At 47.1% G+C, this 20,085-nt stretch overlaps 2 protein-coding genes across 2 annotated transcripts; one reads left to right on the top strand and one right to left on the bottom strand.

Moving 5' to 3' along the window:
• Positions 1 to 1,458: 1,458 nt before the first annotated feature.
• On the bottom strand, positions 1,459 to 3,370 carry LOC138166926 (succinate dehydrogenase assembly factor 4, mitochondrial-like). Its single transcript, XM_069095403.1, has 2 exons — positions 3,196 to 3,370; positions 1,459 to 3,089 (listed from the first exon to the last, which is right to left on the bottom strand). The coding sequence occupies exons 1-2, from the start codon at positions 3,275 to 3,277 to the stop codon at positions 2,806 to 2,808; spliced, it is 366 nt and encodes a 121-aa protein (XP_068951504.1). The 5' UTR covers positions 3,278 to 3,370; the 3' UTR covers positions 1,459 to 2,805.
• A 7,888-nt stretch (positions 3,371 to 11,258) lies between these two features.
• On the top strand, positions 11,259 to 18,367 carry LOC138166983 (nuclear apoptosis-inducing factor 1-like). Its single transcript, XM_069095468.1, has 3 exons — positions 11,259 to 11,559; positions 14,098 to 14,673; positions 17,292 to 18,367. The coding sequence occupies exons 2-3, from the start codon at positions 14,295 to 14,297 to the stop codon at positions 18,260 to 18,262; spliced, it is 1,350 nt and encodes a 449-aa protein (XP_068951569.1). The 5' UTR covers positions 11,259 to 11,559; positions 14,098 to 14,294; the 3' UTR covers positions 18,263 to 18,367.
• Positions 18,368 to 20,085: the final 1,718 nt, after the last annotated feature.

Genomic DNA, 20,085 nt, shown 5'->3' with positions numbered 1-20,085 from the left:
AAACAGGATGGTGTAGTGGATAGAGCTTTGGACTTGGAGAAAGGAAAAATTGGATTCAAATTATGTCTCAGACATTTACTAACTATATGACAATGGATGTCATAGTACCTCTCTAACCTCAGTTACCTCAAATGTCAAACAAGGACATTGGACTCAGTGACTTCTAGATTCCTTCCAGCTGGAAATCTCTTCCACTGTTATAACTGAGTAGGTGAATTGTGTTAAGTCTGAGATTGGGTGGTGGTCATGTGAGTAGAGAGGAGGGGATGGACTCAAGAGACATTATGAGGGTAGAATTAGCAAAATTTGGTAACTGATTGACTATGGAGGGTGAAGGAGAGGGAATAGCCAAGGATGAATCTGTTGTGAACCTGAGTCACTAGAAACATATGGAACCCCTTAACAGAAACAGAAGTGAGAGAACTGGTCTTAAGGGGAAATGCAATGTATTCCTTTGAGACTTTTGTCTAACAAACATCTATGTAGAGGTCAGCCTAGAGCTTCAGGAGAGAGATGTGGACTGGATTTGAAACCTAGGCTGCTTTCTATCAAGGTTCTCTTTCCATTAAGGTCACTTGCCTCTGCCTAGCATGCCCCTGAGATAACATAACAATTCCACTTTTATAGGCTTTAAGGTTTACAGAAAGCTTTCTTCACTATAAACCTGTGGGGTAGGGTAAACAAGAGCTCCATTTAACAGATGAGGATTCTGAAGTTCAAAGATGCCCAATGGCTGGAGCTGGTGTTGGCTTGTGACACCTTTGCCTCAGTGCTGGCTGGCTTCAGTCCTGGCCCCCTCCTCTCCCTGCCTCTTCTGCCTTCTGGACAGTTTGCTTGAGTTCTCTCTAGTTTTTCTAGTATGGTGCTGGCTTCCTTCATTCAATCCTCTTCTACCAGCCTCTCCCCTCTTCTGTATCCAAGTTCTGGATTGGATGGAAGAGCGGAGTCTTTTCACATTTCTTTATCATTGGTCTTTGTGGGGCTGTTTTCAGATATTGGATATTCTGTGAGAGAACTGGGCTCCTCTACAGCCTTTTCTATCACCATCCTATTGAGAAGTCTGTGATGTTCTTTTTGAATCCAGGTTGTGATCTATCCCTCCCAGCTCTGTGTTGTCTACAAACTTGATAAGCTAGCTTTTAGTCAAAACATAGATAAAAGTGTTCAACTGCAAAGGCTGAATGAGCACAGAGACAAGGGACCCTCAAGTAGAGATGACCTTCCAAAGTCGACATTGACCTGAACGACTACTTTTTGTGTCAGCAGTCAACTAGACCTGAATCTATTTACTTACACTGTCTTTTAGTCTCCATCACCCCATTCCTCTCAAGAAATAACATGAAAGATTTTACCAGATGCTTTCCTAAAATCTGAGTAAACTATATTCATAGCATTTCCCTGATCTATCAACTAAGTAACTCCATCAAAAACTTGAATCAGTTAGACTGGTCTGATCTGTTCTTTTTTTTTTTTTCTTAGCTTGCATTTTATTCAAGTAAAATTAAGTATTTATCACAATTTTATAACAAAAACCAAAACTTACACATAAAGTAAAAGTAACATAAAATATACAATAATCAATGAACTGAATTCATTGTTAAAAGGTTAGGATCCCTCACCAGAAGAGGGGTTGTGCTTATGGTCCAAATGCCAATTAACTGGCTTCCTCCAGTTCCACCTGCCATAAGGGTTTGTAGGGAATTCAAGCAGCATTGGGAAATAAAAGTACCTAATCCCTCCTTCTGGTGTAAGGACCAGGCCCTTTCCCCATGTAACTACTTATTCCCTTGCATGTTATCTATGTTGGGGCACACTGCCTCCAGCCGTACAACTGCATCCTCCATTTCTGCCACCTCACCAGCTATCAAGAATTTGATGCTACTTTCACATGTCAGTTTTGATTTGAACATTGTTTCCAATTAAATAAAAGGATGTATGTATCCATTATATTTTAAAACATCCAATAATTTTGGCTACTGTTTCAAACTTTACTGATCCCACAGACAGAAGATTTGTCTCCTACCAATTATGGGATACTCCACAATTTGGAAAACTAATGCTATTATTTCCTCAAGTACACCAAAAGCTCTTGAAGGCGAGGGTCTATGCTTCTTTTTCCTTCTGTTATTTCCCCCTCTCCCAATCTAGCACTGTTAGATTCCCTGTCTCTCCCAAGTTAGCATCTTCTTTGGTATAGAGAAGGTATTCAATAAGGACTTGCTTAACTGAAATACTGGTTATGCTACTGTTTGCTTGGCAAAACCTTTCTTCGAAGATGATAATGACATGGTAGTCTAATTTACTTGTTCAAATTTTCACAAATTCTCAATTAGTGGAACTGAAATGGATTATTTTGCATAAATTTTATAATTATTTCTTAAGATCTCAATTATGGTGCTTCAAGTCCTTGTTTCCACATCTTTCAGCTAGGAAGACTAGAGAACAGACCCAGAAACATATGATTTATGACATTTTATATTTCAGTAAGACCTTTTCAAACAATGAACCACTTTAACCCCATAAAAAATTAAATTACAGAATTTAAATACGCAATTTTAATTTAACTGATAAATTAACAGGCAGTCCTGAACATGGTCTCTTCATTAACAAATGTGTAATAACAAATGTGCTAATGCAGAAATACTTCCAAAACTTAATTAATCTTTTTCGGACTGACATTCTCCAAATCAGATGATTTGTTAGCTGGAAAAAAAGAAAAAGGAACACAAAGAAATTAAACGTGTAGAACTTAAATTAAATATGCTACATTCAGAAGAAGAGACCAATCTGTTGAGAGCTGGACCACTAAAAATCCACACAACGTCCTTTTCTTTCCCAATCTCCATATCGAGTAGGTTCAGGGCCTTTGGGGCCACCCTTTTCCTTTGTAAGAGGATTGATATCACTTGGAAATTTCTCTAGTGGCTCTTGTTCTAAATTGGAATCTTCTGGAGCATCAAACCGTCCTTGTGGTAACTTGGGTTTCTTAAGTGCATGCTTGCTTGGTTCAGACTGTCCTTGACTAGAATTTGCTCTCCTGAAAGAACTACTCAGAAAGAATTCCCGAAGGCCGACGGGGCCTGGAAGCCCTGGAAGCCGTGGCTTCCGCAACGCCCAGCCGACCCGTGACCGGGCCGTAGACCTCTCCCGGCCCTTGGCTGTGGGGAGGGGCGGACCACAGAGAATGCTCCTTACTTGTCATCACCGGGGCCCACAAGGCGCTAGAACAGGGACCCAGAATGAAGAGCCGGGGGAGCACAGCCCCATCCGAGGCCATGGCGAGGTCGCGAAGGCTACTAGTCGACCTCCAGCAGTCACTTTTTGGGCCCGGCGGCAGCCTCCCCCTCCGCCCAGGAGGCCACCGCACGCAGCATGTGGTTGGAGCAGCCTGATCTGTTCTTAATGAAACCATGTCATATCTCTGTGATCACTGATTTCTTTTCTAGATACTCACCGACACCCTCCCCCCCCCCTTCTAATATTCACTCTAAAATTGGGGCAGGAATCAAAGTCAAGCTCAGTCTGCCTATAGTTTGCAAATTCTGGGGCATTTTTTCCTTTCTCCACTATCTTTCAGAGACCACTGACAGTGGCCCAGCAATCACACCTGCTCATTCTTTGAGTGTCTGAGAAAGGAGTTAGTCTAGCAGAGGCAGGCTTTGAAGCTTAGTCATTGGATTCCAAATTCAGTGCTCTGCCCATACTTCTCTGATTCTTCTGGTGGAACCTTGCTGTTTTACATGGGCTCTGGCAGGTTGGAAAGACTTGGGTGTCTTATAGACAAGCTTTTTCGCCATGCGGTGAATAACACTTCAATGAGCACATTTTAATGCAGTGCTCTCCAAAGTGGGGGCTGTGGCATGACCCAAACAGGACCATGGCTTAACCCTAGGGAATGAGTGGATAGCTATTTAAAAATCAGACTATGGATCCCATCCTATTCTCTGTCATGAACTTGTTGGCAACACAATCACATCCATCCTTTACCCATTACAGTCCAACATTGCCCATGCCACCCTCTCCCCAACTGTGTAAACTCTCAACCTTTCCCCTTCTGGCTGTCTCAAGGCAGCTATACCAACCTTACTTATATATATGTATGTATACCAACAATACTTACCCCAACCAGAACATCTAGAGAAACAGCTGTCCAGGTATCACCCACTCATCAGGAAGAAAAAAATGTTTCACTGTTAGGGGCACTCATTCAAAATAGTGCAGAGACCATTGGCTTAGTGGTCTAGGATCAAAACAGGCTTACAAAGACTGCTTAGCACATCGATTCCTGTCTAGTTTTAGCCTTCTGTTTCCCCAAACAAGAAAAGAGCTGAATGACTAGCCTTCCAAGAGCCAAAGGTAACTCACCCCTGAGGTGTTCTTTCCATTCTGTAGGTGAAGAAACTGAGGCCTGAAGTGACTTGACCAAGGTCATATAGCTAAGACTTATGAGCCCTTCTTCACCTACACAACCCAATATTCTTTCTAGAGAAAACAGGGAAAAAAATGTGGTGAGAGGAGAACAGAGGGACAAAAGAAGAAGAAAGCCTTGAAAGCTTTAGAAAGCTACTCCTAACTAGAAAACTGACCTATATTTTCTCCTCTCCTCCCTCCCACATCCATCCTTCAAGCTCCTGCTAGTAATCTCTTCCTCCCCTATAGATAAGACTATCTTATCAGGTAGAGCTCACAGTTATAGTTTGCTCATAACAACCTTGTGAGGTAGACAAGTGGTGCATTGTTAAAAGAAGGCACTGAACTTAGGGGTCAGAAGAGATCGCCTCTATTACTTACTTGTGGTATGACCCATAAGTTAATCTCTCTGAGCCTTAGTTTTATCATCTGTAAAATGGGATTAATAACTCCTGTACTACCTGTCTCATGGGGTTGCTACTAGGATCGAATCTGACAATGGACAAAAAGCATTATATAAATGTAAACTATCATTGTCCCCATTTCATCTAGGATCCTATAGAATTGGGAGGAACTGTAGAAATCTTCTAGTCCATCCCTCTGCCCTCATTTTACGGACAAGGATAGAGGCTGTCCATGGACTCAACCTGTACATTGAGAGGCTTGGACTCTCTTAAGTTTCCTTCCAGATCTCCATCTATGCTTTTATGACTTCCCCAAGGCCACCCAGGTAGGAAGAAGCTGTTTAGATTTGAACAGAGATCCTCTCGACTCTAAATTCAAGGCTTTCCCCACTGCACTCAGCTTGGAGGAGAGAGGTAAATGGTAGCACTTTGTATAAAACTTATTCTTTCTGGGTCTTAGTTCCCTTCTCTATAAAATAAGAGGCTTGGACTAAATAATCTCCAAAGTTTCTTCCAGTCACAAATCTACTAGTTTGGTGTTAGAAAGCTCAGCATCCAGAGCCAGGGATCCTGACTTCCAGTTCAACCCTTTACCTACTATACTGAATTATCCCTCACACACACACATACACACAGACACACACACACACAGACACACACGGTACGCTTAATGATATTTCCTGCCTCAGATTGTACTTATACATATCTGATCCTGACCCCACAGCTAGATAGATGGGGAGGCCTTTGAAGGCAGGCACTGTGCCTTATTGTTCCCACAGTGCACAGAAGGAGGCTGTGATAGTAATGGCAATTAAAGATTCCCCTGTATTGGCTTGGTTTTCAAATTGATTGTGTTAAAACCCAGAGCTTGTTAATCCCATCTGTGGGATGGACTTGTTGATGTGAAAAGAAAGTCCTGAACTGGGAGGAGCTGGTGACATAAATTTGGAGAGACAAGAGAGAGGCAGAAGAACTTTTTGGAAGCAGCACCTCGTGGAGGCAGAGAGAGAGACTGAGAAAGATTGCTGGGGGACACTTTGAATCGCCCTGGACTTTTGAGACCTGCCCCCTGAGCTGCCAAGGACTGAGGAGACATGGCTGTTTTGCTGGTACTTTGTCTGTCTGTTTTGATGTTCTTTTGCCAGATTTGTCCACTGGTGAAAGACAGTACTGTTGTTGAAGAAGTCCTGGAACCTGGCTTTTGGTTAAGAAGCCCTGAGACTGTCCTGCAGACAGAGAGTGAATACTGTCCACTGGTGAAGGACAGTGCTGTTGTTGCAGGGGTCTGGAGACTGTCCTGCAGACAGAATGAATACTGTCCACTGGTGAAGGACAGTGCTGTTGTTGCAGGGGTCTGGGAACCTTTCTGTTGGTTCAGAAGCCCTGAAGAAGGATTTTCTTGTTGTATGTTTACAGAAATCCTGGGAGAGGGTTTTGCTAATGTTTTCAGGGGTTCTAGGACTGTTCTACAGACAGAGGATGAATTCATGAAGGGACTGGCAATGTATCTTATGGCCTTGCTAAGCCTTGTCTCCCCAGGAACTAAGATTGCTGAGAACTTGCCTCGTGTCAAGATGAAGAAAAGACCTCCATTTGGGTATTTAAGTGCTGTGCTTAAACTTGATGTAACTCTGGGGTAGATTCAATTGTGATCCAGGGGTGGGGAACTTTTGACCTTTTTGTGTTCTATGGTTGAACAAGTGAATGTACTTTACTTATGTTTGGAAACTAATCTCCATTTGAGAAGAGGAGCTTTGTGGTGGACTAAATGAAGGTACAGCCTAGGGGTGGAGTAGTATTTAGAACAGGGACTTTGTAATTGATTGAATGATTGGAAGGTCCTGGGGTGGGGTAGTACTTGGAGATTATTCAATCACACTTAGTAAATGCTGTATTTTGAATGATGTCATGTTTTGACCTTCTCTGTTCTTGGTTTGTCACTGAATAAAATGGAGAGCACCTATGCTGGTATTCTGAACCTTGGGAAGTTGCCTTTCCTTGGTGTTACAGTACAGAGGCCCATAAGGCTACCGCATAATATAGGAGGGGAGAGAACTCTGGTGCTGCCAATCAGAACATCTGGGTTTGATTCTCAGTTCTGCATGCCCTGGACAAGTCACCTTAGCCTCTTTGACCAAATTATGTGGCAACCTCAAGCACTAAGGAAAATTGGAATAATCATTACTATAGTGGGTTCTCAATGCATCTACTGTAGAAATGCTCCAAAGTTGAACTGAGGGATAAAAGAAAAACCAGGTCCCTGAAATTCAATTAAATGATTCTTTTTAACAATGTATATTTTTAGAATCTGGTGTTAGCTCTATAGCAATCCAAGTCCTACTGACCAAACATCTATTCTTGAGATAGAAATAGAATTATAATGATGCTGCTGCCAACTTGGACCTCCCCCAAATCTGAATTTCTATGGCACAGGGAGCCCATTGGCCCTCACAACTTGGCACCTAATGTCTCCCTAGCTGTTAGGTCCTGGAGTGGCATAATGTGGACAGAGTACTGTACTTGGGATCAGGAGACCTGCCTTCAAATCCTTGAGTTTCCATTTATGAGATAATGTGCAGGTGTAGCACCAATGCAATATTTATAGCGCCCATGATAACAATAAAGACCATGACTATAAGTATCGCAGGACGTTTGACCACCAAATATAAAAACTCTCCAGATAGAGGATAGAACTGAAGCATTTATTTAGACACCAGAAAACTGAATCCCAAAACCAATAAGCCAATTTCATCATAGTACCAAAGATATTCAGAAGCCATAATAAGGCTGAGATACACAGCCTTACCACAAACCAATACAAGATCAATATCTACTCACAAACCTCTCTGACTCCTTGCCTGAGGTCCTCTCTTTCCCCCAATGTCTGGCTAGCTCTGACTCCCAGCTTCCTGTGGGCCCTGCTGGACCCTTCAGCAAATTCCCTCCATCACAGGCTTCATGTGATTACATTCAGCCTATTAGGGTGCAGAGTTTACTTTCAAAGCAAGGAGAGGTCTTCAAACTACCCCCTAGGTCTATTAAGGGTCAGGGAAGATCTTCAAATTCCCATTCTCATTACATCAGATCACTTCACTTTTCTAGGGACGATTTCCTTATCTATAAACTTGGAATAGGAATTCTTGCACTCACAGACTTAGGAAGATCTGTGTTCAAATCCAGAGTCAGAAACTTATTGGCTGTGGGACCCTGGGAAAATCCTTTAACCTGTCTGCCTCATGTAAGATATGATTGAATTTTATTTCCTCAGAAAATTATATAAAAACAGAAAATTATTTGAAGTCATACCAATGGCTAACGTCAGACAGGAAAACTGCTTGTATAGAAGAATGGGGGAGGCTGGCAAATCAGCATACCTAAGAAGGCCTCTTCCTATATATCAAAAGGAGCTGCCAGGCCCAGCACCATTCTAGGCCTCTAAACCCAGACTAAGGTTTTTGTCAAATTTATTAGCCATTGGGAGAAACCTTTTCTCATGCTCTTTGATGTAGACAATTGGGGAAAAAAAACAAAAATATTCTGCTTGGCATTTCCTCTTAAGGGAGGGGGGCATTGAAATGTGGGAATGAGAGTATGTGGGTCATAGGTGGCTGGTTCTAATCAGAGCTGTGGTCTAGCAGGACCAGGCTTCTGATCAGGTGAGGAGGGGGCTTGTATGTATCCTTGAGGAGCTGTTTGAAGGAAGCATGAGGCAGGCAGTTCAGTTCACAGTTGCACCTAGCCAACGGAGAACCAGGTGGGAAATTCTAATGGAAGCCGTATAAAAGGGTTCACATTTGTCTGAGTTGGTGTACTCCATTAGGGAGCTACCCATTTATTCAGAAAGAATAAATATAAAATAAATGTAATGAAAACCTTCCTGGCTTTCCAGTGAATATGATTTATTCCTAGACTAAATATATTTCCCACATCTGTAAAATGGGAATAATAGTAGCACCTACCTGGGAGGGCTGTTGTGAGGATCAAATGAAGTTTTGGTTTTTTTTTGCTTTTTGGAGGACAATTGGGGTTAAGTGACTTGCCCAAGGTCACACAGCTAGTTTTTGTGTTCCATGTCTGAGGTTGAATTTGAACTCAGGTCCTCCTGACTCCAGGGCTGGTGCTCTATTCACTGCGCCACCTAGCCGCCCCCAAATGAAGTATTTGCAAAGTGCTTTGCAAACCTTTAAATAAGAGCTAGCTACCATAATTATTCATTAAACCAACTCTAAAGAATAGGTATTATAATCCTCATTGAACACGTAATGGCTAACATTTGCAAAAAACTTTGCACATTTTATCTCATTTGATCCTTATCACACCCCCTGTGAGATAGATGCTATTATTATCCTGCTTTTACAGAGGAGGAAACTGAGACCCAGAGGCTCACGGAGACTTAAAATAAGAGGCAAGATTCCAACCAGGGTCTTCCTGAGGGAGCTACTACTATCCAAGCAGGTTTATTTTGTCTATCCAAGGAGGCTATGGGCTCCTTGAAGCCTTTTACTTATTAGAAAGCCCTGGGCAGGGTGGCCAGGTAGCACAGCAAGTAAGAGCACCGGCTCCAGTGTTGAGAAGACCTGGAGATCGAATCCCGGGCTCAGACACTTAGCACCCACCCAGAAACACCTGGCCGTGTAACCTTGAGCAAGTTACTTAACCCCAATTGCTAAAAAAAAAAAAAAAAAAAAGAAAGCCCTGGGTTCGAAAACCATACCATGTGACCTTAGGATCATAGGGAGGTTGATAGGACATTTGGCTGAGTTTGTGGGATTTCGGATTCTACTGTCCAATCTCCTTATTTTACAAATAGGACACAAGCACAGGGGAGTTGTGCCTTACCCAACGTCATGGAGTAGTGCCTGGACCCAAATCCAGGACTTCTGAACCCAAAGTTCCTTTAACTCACCTGCGTCTAGGTCTCCTCATCCATAAAATGTGGTTATTGATTGTCCATACTTCGTGCTTGAGGTGAGGAGGCTTGGGAGACCACTTTGTAAACTTCAAAGGGCTCTGGAAGCCCAAGTTTACAGCCTGGAGATTGATCGTGTTGTGGTTGCAAAATGAAAAGCTATCATGCATATCTCCAGCAGATTCTACCCCCAAGTGAAGTAAATTATTCTAATGAATGAAATAGAGAGTTACAGACTTTAAGTAAAAGATAAATGTTCTGAGCTTTGGAGGAGCTCTCCTTCCTCCACTAAGCGAGATAACATTGTAAAGGGCCATAGAAATGGAAATAGTCCCCGTAGCCCTTCACTCTCCTGGCTATCTTAAGAGGGGATCACAGCTCTCCAGCTGGAAGGGCTCTCAGAGGCCATCTTGTTCAACCTTTTCATTTAACAAATGGAGGAAAAGGGAGCCCAATGACTTACCAAAGGTTGCACAGAAGTGAGATTCGAACCCAGGTCTTCTGACTACAGATCCTCTGACTACCAGGTCCTCTGACTGGTGTTCTTTCCACTATAACACTCCACTCTGCCCTTTTCCCCATCTTCATTCCTGCCCTTGCACCTGTCTGCCCTTACCTCAGCTGGGGAATACCCTCCCCTTGGCCACAGCGAATCCATGATATATGAACCAATTCATCAGGGATTCACGTAGCCTATAAATGAGTTAGTAAAAAAAGGATGCTCCAGTCCTTTATTCAAACCCTGTCCCAAATTCAAGGGCCCAAATCATCTGGCTTCCTCTAGGAAGTTTTCTCTCACTGCCCTCCTGGATCAGTCAATCTACCAACAAGGATTTATTAGTTGTGGCCAACCGTGAGGTGCCAAGCACAGGACTAAGATGTCACAGAATCACAAAACTGCCCGATCTCAGAGTGGAAGGCATTTAGTCCAACAGCAAGCCCCCTTAGGACCAGTCACGTTTATTCGGCCTCTGCTTGCAGGTGTCCCTTTAAAGACCTCCAGTGAATCCTCCGTGCCCAGAAGGCCTGTGCTCAAGCCCCAGGGCCAATTACAGTCTAACACGGGAAAGACAATTTCCAGCCTCTGTAAAATGAGTGGAAGGGGAGGGTCGCAGCCTCTTCCAGCTCTAAACCAATTCTCTTCATCTATGAGATAAGGGGGTGGGCTTAGATGATTCCTAAGATCCCTTCCAGCCCCAAACCATTTATATAGTTACAAATCTGCAGTCTGAAGGAACCCTCATTTTACAGATGAGGAAACTGAGGCCCAGGGAGGCTAAGTAACTTGTCCAAGGTGCTGCCGAGTAATATCTGAATCCAAGTCCTTTGACCCTGATGTCTCCCTTTCCCCTGTGCCCGATTCCTCTCCGCGGACCCACTTTCCAGGTGTGTACGCTGAGGCCCAGATAGCGGGAGTGACTTGCCCACGGTCACCCTGCAGTTAAGCCCTGGGAAAGGGACCCAGGGGTCCAGACTGGAGGTGGGGGGCGGGGCGGGCATTGAGGCCCGAGGGCCGGCAGAGGGCGGCCGGGAGACGGCTCCTTCCCTCGGTGGCAGACAGCGGCGGCGGTGGAGGAAATGAAGGCAAGTTCCTGCCCTGGCGGGAGCCATTAGCCCCCAAAGCGGCGGGAGCCGGGACTTGCTGCGCCGCCGCACCCGCCACGGACGCCTCGTGCCCCCGCCGACGGACGAGCTGCGACCCCCCGCCCTCCCTCCGAGCTGTGCCCCGGCCGGGTCGGCCGCCGGGCCGGCCGCCCTTCCTCCTCCCTCGGGGGAGGGGCAGGGCTAGCGGGCCACACGGCCGAGCACTAGCCGAGTGCCTGGAGCGCGGGCCAGGTTTGTCTGTGGGCCTGCGACCCACTCTTGAGGAGGGAGGGTGTGGGCGCTTCCTATTGGCTGAAGGGCCGGGGCTCTGTTCCCCCGCACGCGGGCTGGTGGTGTTGGAGTGACCCCAGGGCCAGCGGTGCCCCAGTGACCGGAGGCAGGCACTAGTGTGGGGGTAGAGCTGTGGACCGGGAGGCTTGTGCGTGCGTCCGGGAGGCGTGTGTGTGAGTGTGTTAGTGTTCGGACTGTGGACCAGGAGGCGTGTGTGTGTGTGTGTGTTTGTTCGCGCGTGTATGCATGCTTGGGGGGAGGGGCACGGTGTGGCCCCACCCAAATCCAGCTGTGTGGAGTTGGGGAGGAGGGACGCCCTTCGTCTTCCGCGGGCCCCTTTTCCAGCTAGGGGTGAGCCCTTTCCCGTCGTTCCCAGAATGGGACATTGGACCTCTGCCTCCCCCGGCTGGCAGTGGGTCCCCCACCTTAACCGAGGTGAGGCCCAGCCCAACCCCTCCCAGTCAGGCTTGTCAGTCTTATGCCGATGATATAGGAGAACAGGCTCATTAGGGAGCAGGAGGGGAGACCCCTGCCCTAAGCCTTTGGGGGATGGGAGATGCCTGGGTATATACCAGAGACAAAGCCTACCGGGCTAACAGTAACACCCCGTGCTACTTTCTGCCGGCCTCTCACCGCTACTCTTTGCTCAGCCGCTTTTTTCCAACACCTGCAGCCTTTCCATTGCTGGATCGAGCGGCTCCCTTCTTATCAGAGGCATAGCCGCGGGTGGGATTCGAGGCCCTGGATCCGTAGAGGTCCTGTAGTCCAGACCCCTTTTACTGCTGAGGAAACGAAAACTCCGAGAGGAAGGGGACGTGTCTTAAGAACATTTGGGGCATTAGGGGCTAAACCTGGGGTAGGACGCAGTTTAATCTCCTAGAGACCAATTCCCCAATTCAAGATAGAGTCTGAGCAGGGAAACTATGAAGAGGGGATTCAATTGCCAGTTCTTCTCTCTCCCAACAAATTGAAATCAAGTCCTTGGACTGAATAAACATGTTGCAAAGAATTTTCACCTTCCTTGCTGATCACTGCATGAATAAGGCAGCACAGCTTAGGGACAGGGACTTGGCAGTTTATTTATACACTCAAGCGGGTGACACCCTCGGTAGGTGATGAATGTGTCTCGACATAATACAGAGGAGGTATCCTGAACTGCATGGTCCAGAGTTTGGGGTGAGATCAGACAGGTCATGTGGGCAGGCTTACTAAGCAGTTTGGGGTAAGATCTGCTAGGGCTCCATTTTTAGGGCAAGAAAAAATGCTGCTTAGACTGTTACAGAGGCTTTTAGTGAAGTCATTTATTCACACCAGACGAAAGACTCTTTTCTGTTGTTTTTGTTCATTCGGGGTTTTCTTGGCAAAGACATTGGAGCAGTTAGCCATTTCCTTCTCCAGCTCATTTTTGAGATGAGGAAACTGAGGCAAACCGGGTGAAGTGACTTGAAGTGTGTGAGACAGGATTTGAACTGAGGTCTTTCTGACTCCAGGCCCAGGCACTCTATCCACCTGTATCTTCTTTGTCATTCAGCTAGTTAGCATTTGTTTAGATCCTACTTTAAATAACATTAGATAAAATTAAGAGGAGTTCCAGAACTATTCAAAATCCTGTGAGTTTTCTTTTGTAAGCTTGAAGTGATTTGCGGAGAGCTGCTAGGAGGGAGACATTCCACACATTTCATTTCCATAGCAATTGTAAATCTAGCACAAAATGGAGTCAGGTTCTAAAAATCCACTTTTAATGACGAGCATACCACTTTGCTGGGCAGCTGGGTGGCAGAGTGGCTAGAGTTCCAGGCCTGGAGTCAGGAAGACTCACCTTCCTGAGTTCAAATGTAGCCTCAGACACTTAACTAGTTTTGTGACCCTGGGTAAGTCACTTAACTCTGTTTGCCTCAGTTTTCTCATCTGTAAAATGAACTGGAGAAGGAAATGGCAAACCACTCCAGTATCTTTGCCAAGAAAACCCCAGATGGGATCATGAACTGAAACAACTGAACAGCAACGTCATACTTATTTGACCAACCCTGTAATAGCCATTGTGGGAAATTCAAAGATGTACTAAGAAGAAAGATGTACTTGGAAGCCTGTGCTTCCAAGGTGCTCACCATATTGTTGAAATTGGCCATAACTTCCATTCCCATAGTGCTTAACCCACAATAGTCCTGTAAGGCAGGTAGTAAAAGTATTATTATCCTCATTTGACAGAGAAGAAAACTGAGACTTAGAAGGGAAATGACTCACAGCTAGTAAGTCAGAATCAGGTCTTGACTTGCTCCAATGCTTTTTCTATCATACTGAGCTCTTGACAAGTTTATTACAGGGTTTGGGGTTGAGAGGAAAATGACCTTCAGGGCCCTATTTACCTCTTGATGAAATGAGTTTCATCTGAATGTGCTTCTCTCTTCATTTGCCAGGTGTGCTGGAACCATGGGAAGGAAGGGGCAGGGGCAGATATGGATCTAATGCCTTTCTTTCTCCCCGACTCCTTTGACACAGGGAACAACTGATGCCTAAGAACTGGCCTTCTTCTTCCTGGGACAGGACTGCTTCTGTGGCCCTGCTAGCCAGGCTGCATATTTGGCCTCCTACCTGAAGGGCTGCCCCTGCTGCCAGCTGCTGGAGGGCCACAGGGCCCTCTGTGCAGCCTGGGCACAGGGGTGGGCAACCCCTCCTCCAGCTCCCAGTCACTGGGCATGGCGCCTCCTGGTCGGAAGCGAAAAGCCAACTTTTCTAATGATGAGACAGAGACACTGGTGTGGAACGTGGTTCGGCATTTTGGGGCCCTGTATGGGGCTGAGGCCCTTCGCACCCATTCTGCCCACCGAAACCAGCTCTGGGGCCAGATCCAGAGCAGAGTGAACTTCCTGGGTTACACTGAGCGCTCCGTGGAAGACCTGAAACACAAGTGGCGGGATCTGCGGCTGGATGTCAAGCGGAAGATTGCCTCCAGGAAGGGCCTGCCTGGCAGCTATGGTCCCCAGAAGGCCCGCCTCACCCCCCTGGAGAAGATGGTGGCCTCCACCTTTACCCAGGCCAGTCCGGAGGCAGAATCTGAAGCATTCTTTGACCCTGGTGAGACCCTGGGCATCTTGGGAGGCTTTGGCTTGGGAGGTGATGAGAGTCATTCAGTGTGGGGCAGCTGCTGTAGAGGATTGTGGGGCAGGGGCAAGAGGGCTAGACTTGGAGACAAAACACCAGCTCTTCTACTGACCATCTCTAGGACCTGGGGCAAGTTATTTGACCCTCCTGGGTCTTAGTTTCCTTTTCTATAAAGTGCTGGGGAAGGATCAGCTGATTTCTGAAGTATCTTCTAGCACTAAATCCCATAATCCTCTTCATGGAGGAAGGTTTCAGGGACTGAGCCAGAAGCTCAGATTCTTCTCCTGTCTCCAGCACTGGGACCTAGAGAGGAGGGATGGGGACATTGATTCAGACAGAGACCTTAGAAATCACCTAGTGTGACCCCCTCACTTCACAGATAGCAAACTGAGGTCCAGAAAAGAAGGAAAAAGTACTTGCTGCAAATGATCAGAGCCGGGACTCAAAACCCCTGCCCTCTTGCCTCCTTGACACATTGCCATCTCCCAGGGCTGGAAGGGCCAAGAGAGGTCATTTTACACAGGAATCTCTGGGCCCAGCCAGGAAGGCTTCCTCCCCTACCCTGAGGATCCCACAAGGAGAGGAGACTTTGGGCCAGGGGCTTTTGAAGGAGCGACCCACCTGCCTTTCCTTCTTGGGACTTGCTGTGGCTAGACAGAGGGACTCCCCAGCTTGTTCCCTGACCCAGCGCTCATCATTGGAAGGTACAAACCCAAGGCTGATGAGCCATGGCGGATGCAGTAGGAGCCCTGCCAAGGAGAACTTGAGGGTTTGCAGAACTGTTTTCCCAGCAGTCCTGTGAGGGGCCACGGGTTTAATTCATCCCCATTTTAGAGCTGAGGAAACAATCTCAGAAGCAAGACGACTTGCCCCGTTGTCATTCGGCTCATGTCAGAGCTGGGATTCAGGCCCATTGCTTTTCCCCTTGTACTGTGCTGTGTCTCCACTCCTGGCCAGGGCAGATGGAGGGTTGGGAGGATCTCTGTCTTCTCCTGGGAACCTGCTGTGGGATGGATGCCAGGCTCGAGCCCATCTGTATCCTACCCCCACTTCAGGGTCTCCTTAGAATCTCTGAGCAGTCAGGGTAGAGCCCTGCCAATGGAGCTTCTGCCACCCCAGCCCCTATGATGATGCCGACAAGGGGATGCTCCTGCCTGCCCTCTATGGGGCAGCCTTGCCTAGTGAAAAGATCGCTGGACTTTGAGTCAAAAGACCTGAGTTTCAATCCTGGCTCTGCCATTTAGCACCACTCCCTTTCCTCCTTGCCAGAAGTGTATCGTCTGTATTGTCACAGAGCCTGGCCTTGAGCCACCTATGTCTCCAGCCCTTCGAAATGGCATGTGGTATAATTTTAGGGAAGTCACTTAACCTCTCTATGCCTCAGTTATCACATCTGTAAAACAAGTGTGGGGGAAGTATACTTTGATTTCCAACATCTCTCTTCTCTAAAATCCTGTGATTCCTAGGAGAGTAGTATCAGCTACACTGGCCTTTCAGAACCTAGACCTTTTGGGCCAAACTTGGGAAAGATCAAAGGTCATGCAGGAAAAAAAAAATCCTAGTCCAGGATTTAGGAGTCCAGAGTTCGAGTTCTGTGACCAGCTCCCTTTTGAGTATGGACCAGGGCACTTACAGTCTCTGGGCTGTGCTTGTTTGGATAAAATGAGCATTAGGATACTTTGTAGCTCTACGATGGGATGGTTACATTCTCGACACAAGTTTCTCTGTAACTCTCAAGGTGCTCCTTAGGTGGGGGCAGGGGTTTGGCAAGAGATGGGAAGACCTATTCTAGCCTGCCTTTTCATTGCTAGAAAACCTGCAAATTGATGATGGCTTTTAGTACCATTAGATCACGGCCCCATTGGCCCTTTGAGGCAGATCCAAAACGAAGAAGGCATTAAGGAAGGGCGTTGGTGGCCACCATGCCAGGGTGACCTTCCCAGTCTTTCCAGGGACCCAGATCCCAATCTAGCATCTGATGGTCCTCAGGCCAGGGGGCTGGCCCCAGTCAAAGCCTGCCTCTTGAATGAAATGTGTTGAACATCATTTCAGATCTTAGTCTGGGAATTGGGAAATTTGGGTCCTTAGGCTTAGCTCTGCTGCTCTTTCTGTGTGACCCTGGGCATGTCACTTCCAGTATCAGATCTATGACCTATGATTTCTCTGTCTTTGGGCTTCAGTTTCTTTGTAACATACTGTATGGCCTTGGGCAAGTCACTTAAAGCTCAGTTTCTCTATCAATTATCCCTATATAGTTTCCCTATCAACCCTGGAAAGGGTTGGACATTCCGGTCTCTTCCAGCTCTGAACTCATTGATTTTATCTGATCAAAGGCCACACAGGGCATGGTATGTTCCCTTTTCTGGATAGAGGAGACTGGTCTGGCTAGATCAAAGCAGAGAATCAGGGAGTGCTTTGAGATAAGGTTGAGTTGAATTTAGGTGACTGCCCCAGCTTCCTCTCCTTGCTATCATCAGGTCCTTCAAGGGCCTGATTCTTGGAATGTTTGGGGACTGGGACTGGGGGAGGGGGACTCAGCAGAACCACTCCCTTTCCTCCTTGCCTGATGTGTGTCGTCTGTATTGTCACAGAGCCTGGCTTTGAGCCACCTATGTCTCCAGCCCTTCGAAATGGCATGATGGTCTCCTATGCTTCCATGGATGAGGAGGATGGAGATGCCCAGGCAGCACCTGGCCACATCAAGGAAGGAGAGGAAGAGGAGGAAGAGAGACATGAGATGCTGCTGCTCCGACACTGCAGCTCTCGGACCTCCCTCACCTCCCTTCCTGAGGACGGAGGTGAGGCCTCTCCTGACTGGGCTGCCCCTGCCGTGGTCAGTGACTTCAGCCAGGTTCTCAGTCCTTCCCAGCTGCCCCCACCTTCACTTGAAGATGAAGAGAGAGGAGGTGGGAGTGGCAGGGGCAGACCTCGGGGTCTGAAGTGGGAGAAGCTGGAGGATGCAGCCCCCCGGTCCCCACTGTTCCGAGAGGAGTCTCTTCCTTCCTCGGCCTCGCCAAGTAGCGAGCCCCTCAGAGGGGGTATGAGCTGCTCCCGGAGCGCTCGGGAAGCCTGGCGGACTAACCTGCATCGGCTCTTGGATCTGGAGGAACAGTGGGATCAGCTGTACCACCAGGAGCTGGGTGTTTGGCAGGAAGAGAGGGCCCAACAACGGGAGGAGCGGGCCCGAGACCGTGAGCTGCAGTCCCGCCTCCTCAGTGTCCTCACAGACATCAGGGATGAACTTCGCTACTTGCGCCAAGAGAGGGCCTTTGCCCGAAGGAGCCAAGCCGTGGCAGCATCTGCCACTGCCAACACAGCCCAGAGCCTCTCCCCACCCCCAGCTTTCCCCACCTTAGGGATCCCCTTCTCAGGGACCTCACCACACTCTGGCTCCTCCTTCCAGCCTGGCTCAGGACTTGGCTTCTCCGATCCTCCCCTTGCCAATACAGGTCGGGGGGAGTCAGTAGGACCAAACCACAGTGGAAGGCCACCACGTCGAGGCCGAGGAAGACCCAGAGGCTCCACGTCAAAACACAAAAGGCTCTCCTTAGCTCACCGCTAGGAGGGAAGAAGGGAATTGGGGTGGGGGGCATGGACCGAAAGACTTTTTGAAAAGTTTAAAACAAAATGATGTTAATAAAAAAAATCCCAAATGATACTTGTAGGACATGCCAGTGTATGCAAATAGGTAGTGGTGGAGGGGGCACAGGGAAGGGGTGAGTGCTTCTGGCCAGATGGCACTCACACTATGCCTACTGTGGGCAGGTGATCTACCCACAGACTGGGAATGAGTTGTCTGATTTCTTGGCTGCTGCTTCTCCCTGGCTCTTATTTGTGAATGGTCTGATCTGACATGCCACGTGAAGTAGGGATGGGGTGCTGGGGCTGGAATGGAGAGACACAAAGTGGGTTACTCTCCTGTTTCTGTGCTATCTGGGGGGGGATGGGCAATGGTACCTTGCTATGTACAGATTTTCCCTCCAAACCAGCCTGAAGGATGTACAGCGATGTGTAGGTACAGCTGTGTCTGAAAGTTCACCAAGGCATTAATTAGTATAGATTTCGACTTGGCAGGAACGTTAGAGAGGGTCTAGTCCAGCCTGGCATGTGTTTGTTGACAAGTTCTTCTATGGCCAGGTCTTCCATTTTTGACAGCTCTCATCCCCAGAAGGTTTTTTTCCTCAGATTGACCTGAAATCTGCTTCCTTCTCTCACCCTTTGGTATTCTTCCTGACCCTTCCATTGTATTTAGTGCAGTCCATATCATAGCATTATAGCTGTCCTGGTATATTTGAGTGCTATACTTGGCCATTATAGACCCCCCCAACCCTGACTGGTGGTGACAATTCCTGGAAACCTCAAGCAAAAGTGGAGGGAGGAAACCTAGAAGAGAATCGGGCAGCAGAACCTTGAAGGAAGCAATTCTGAAAATGGAATCTACAGATTACCACTGGGCACAGATAGGAGAGGAAGAAATCTGGGTTCAAAGCTTGACTCTGCCACCTTATGGCCATTGAAAGAAAAGTTATTTCATCTCCCTGAAAAAACGTTTACTAAGGAGTATACAGGAGTATATTCTGGAGGGGAGTCCCTCCTTCCCTTCCCTTCCTCCCTTCCTCCCTTCCTCCCTTCCTTCCTTCCTTCCCTTCTCCCTCCCTCCCTTCCTGTCCACTTTGAAACTTTTACCCAGAAAGTTGGAGAATACAGGGTCATGCATGCCTCACTGTGATTATGCTCATCACTTCATCTTTCTAGGCCTTAGAGAAACAAGGGGGTTAGTCTAGGTCATGGGTACCTAACCTTTTTTGTGTCATGAATTTCTTTGGCAGTCAGGTTAAGTTAAAGGACCCCATTTCAGAATAATATTTTGAAATGCATAAATATCCATTGTTGCATGAAATATGCACACATGGAAATGCATAAATAATATATAGGATTTCAATAGCAACTAATGTTGAAATTCAATTAGCAAAACATTGAAGAAACAAGTTCGTGGACCCCAGACTAAGAACCCCTGGCCTGGATGATCCCTATGGCCTCTCCCAGTTTGGACATTCTGTGATTCTGGGTATGTGTACAGACACCTGGCTTGTTCTCATGCCTTGGCAGTGACTAGCTGATAACTCTGACCAGATCTTTGGCAGCTTGCTCTTCAGAGGGAATGCAAAGAAAACCCACAGGGGTTAATGCCCTGGATTCCTCCATGTGGAGATGGGTGAATGGTTTACATGGACAAAGCCTATTGAAGTCCTGCTGAAGCTTCAGAGATGGAGCTTTGGAAACATCGCCTCCCTTGAATTCTGCACATCCCTTGCCCCTCCCTTCCAGCTTACTAGGTGCCCTGTATGCAGACATTGAGGAAGATGACACTGTACAAGGGCTGGC

This window comes from Petaurus breviceps, unplaced genomic scaffold, assembly GCF_028583685.1.
Source record: "Petaurus breviceps papuanus isolate PSGF00001 unplaced genomic scaffold, PetGlider_PUasm1.0 227, whole genome shotgun sequence".
Lineage (NCBI taxonomy): Eukaryota > Metazoa > Chordata > Mammalia > Diprotodontia > Petauridae > Petaurus > Petaurus breviceps.
The sequence above is the reverse complement of the archived record's forward strand: the minus strand, read 5'-3'. Positions and strand labels throughout refer to the sequence as shown.

Excerpts from the sequence above, each read along its gene's own strand:
- LOC138166983 (XM_069095468.1), top strand. The coding sequence starts at position 14,295 with ATGGCGCCTCCTGGTCGGAAGCGAAAAGCCAACTTTTCTAATGATGAG. Across the intron at positions 14,674-17,291 it reads TGAAGCATTCTTTGACCCTG|AGCCTGGCTTTGAGCCACCT; the intron begins GTGAGACCCTGG and ends GTATTGTCACAG.
- LOC138166926 (XM_069095403.1), bottom strand. The coding sequence starts at position 3,277 with ATGGCCTCGGATGGGGCTGTGCTCCCCCGGCTCTTCATTCTGGGTCCC. Across the intron at positions 3,090-3,195 it reads GTGGGCCCCGGTGATGACAA|GGCTTCCAGGCCCCGTCGGC; the intron begins GTAAGGAGCATT and ends CACGGCTTCCAG.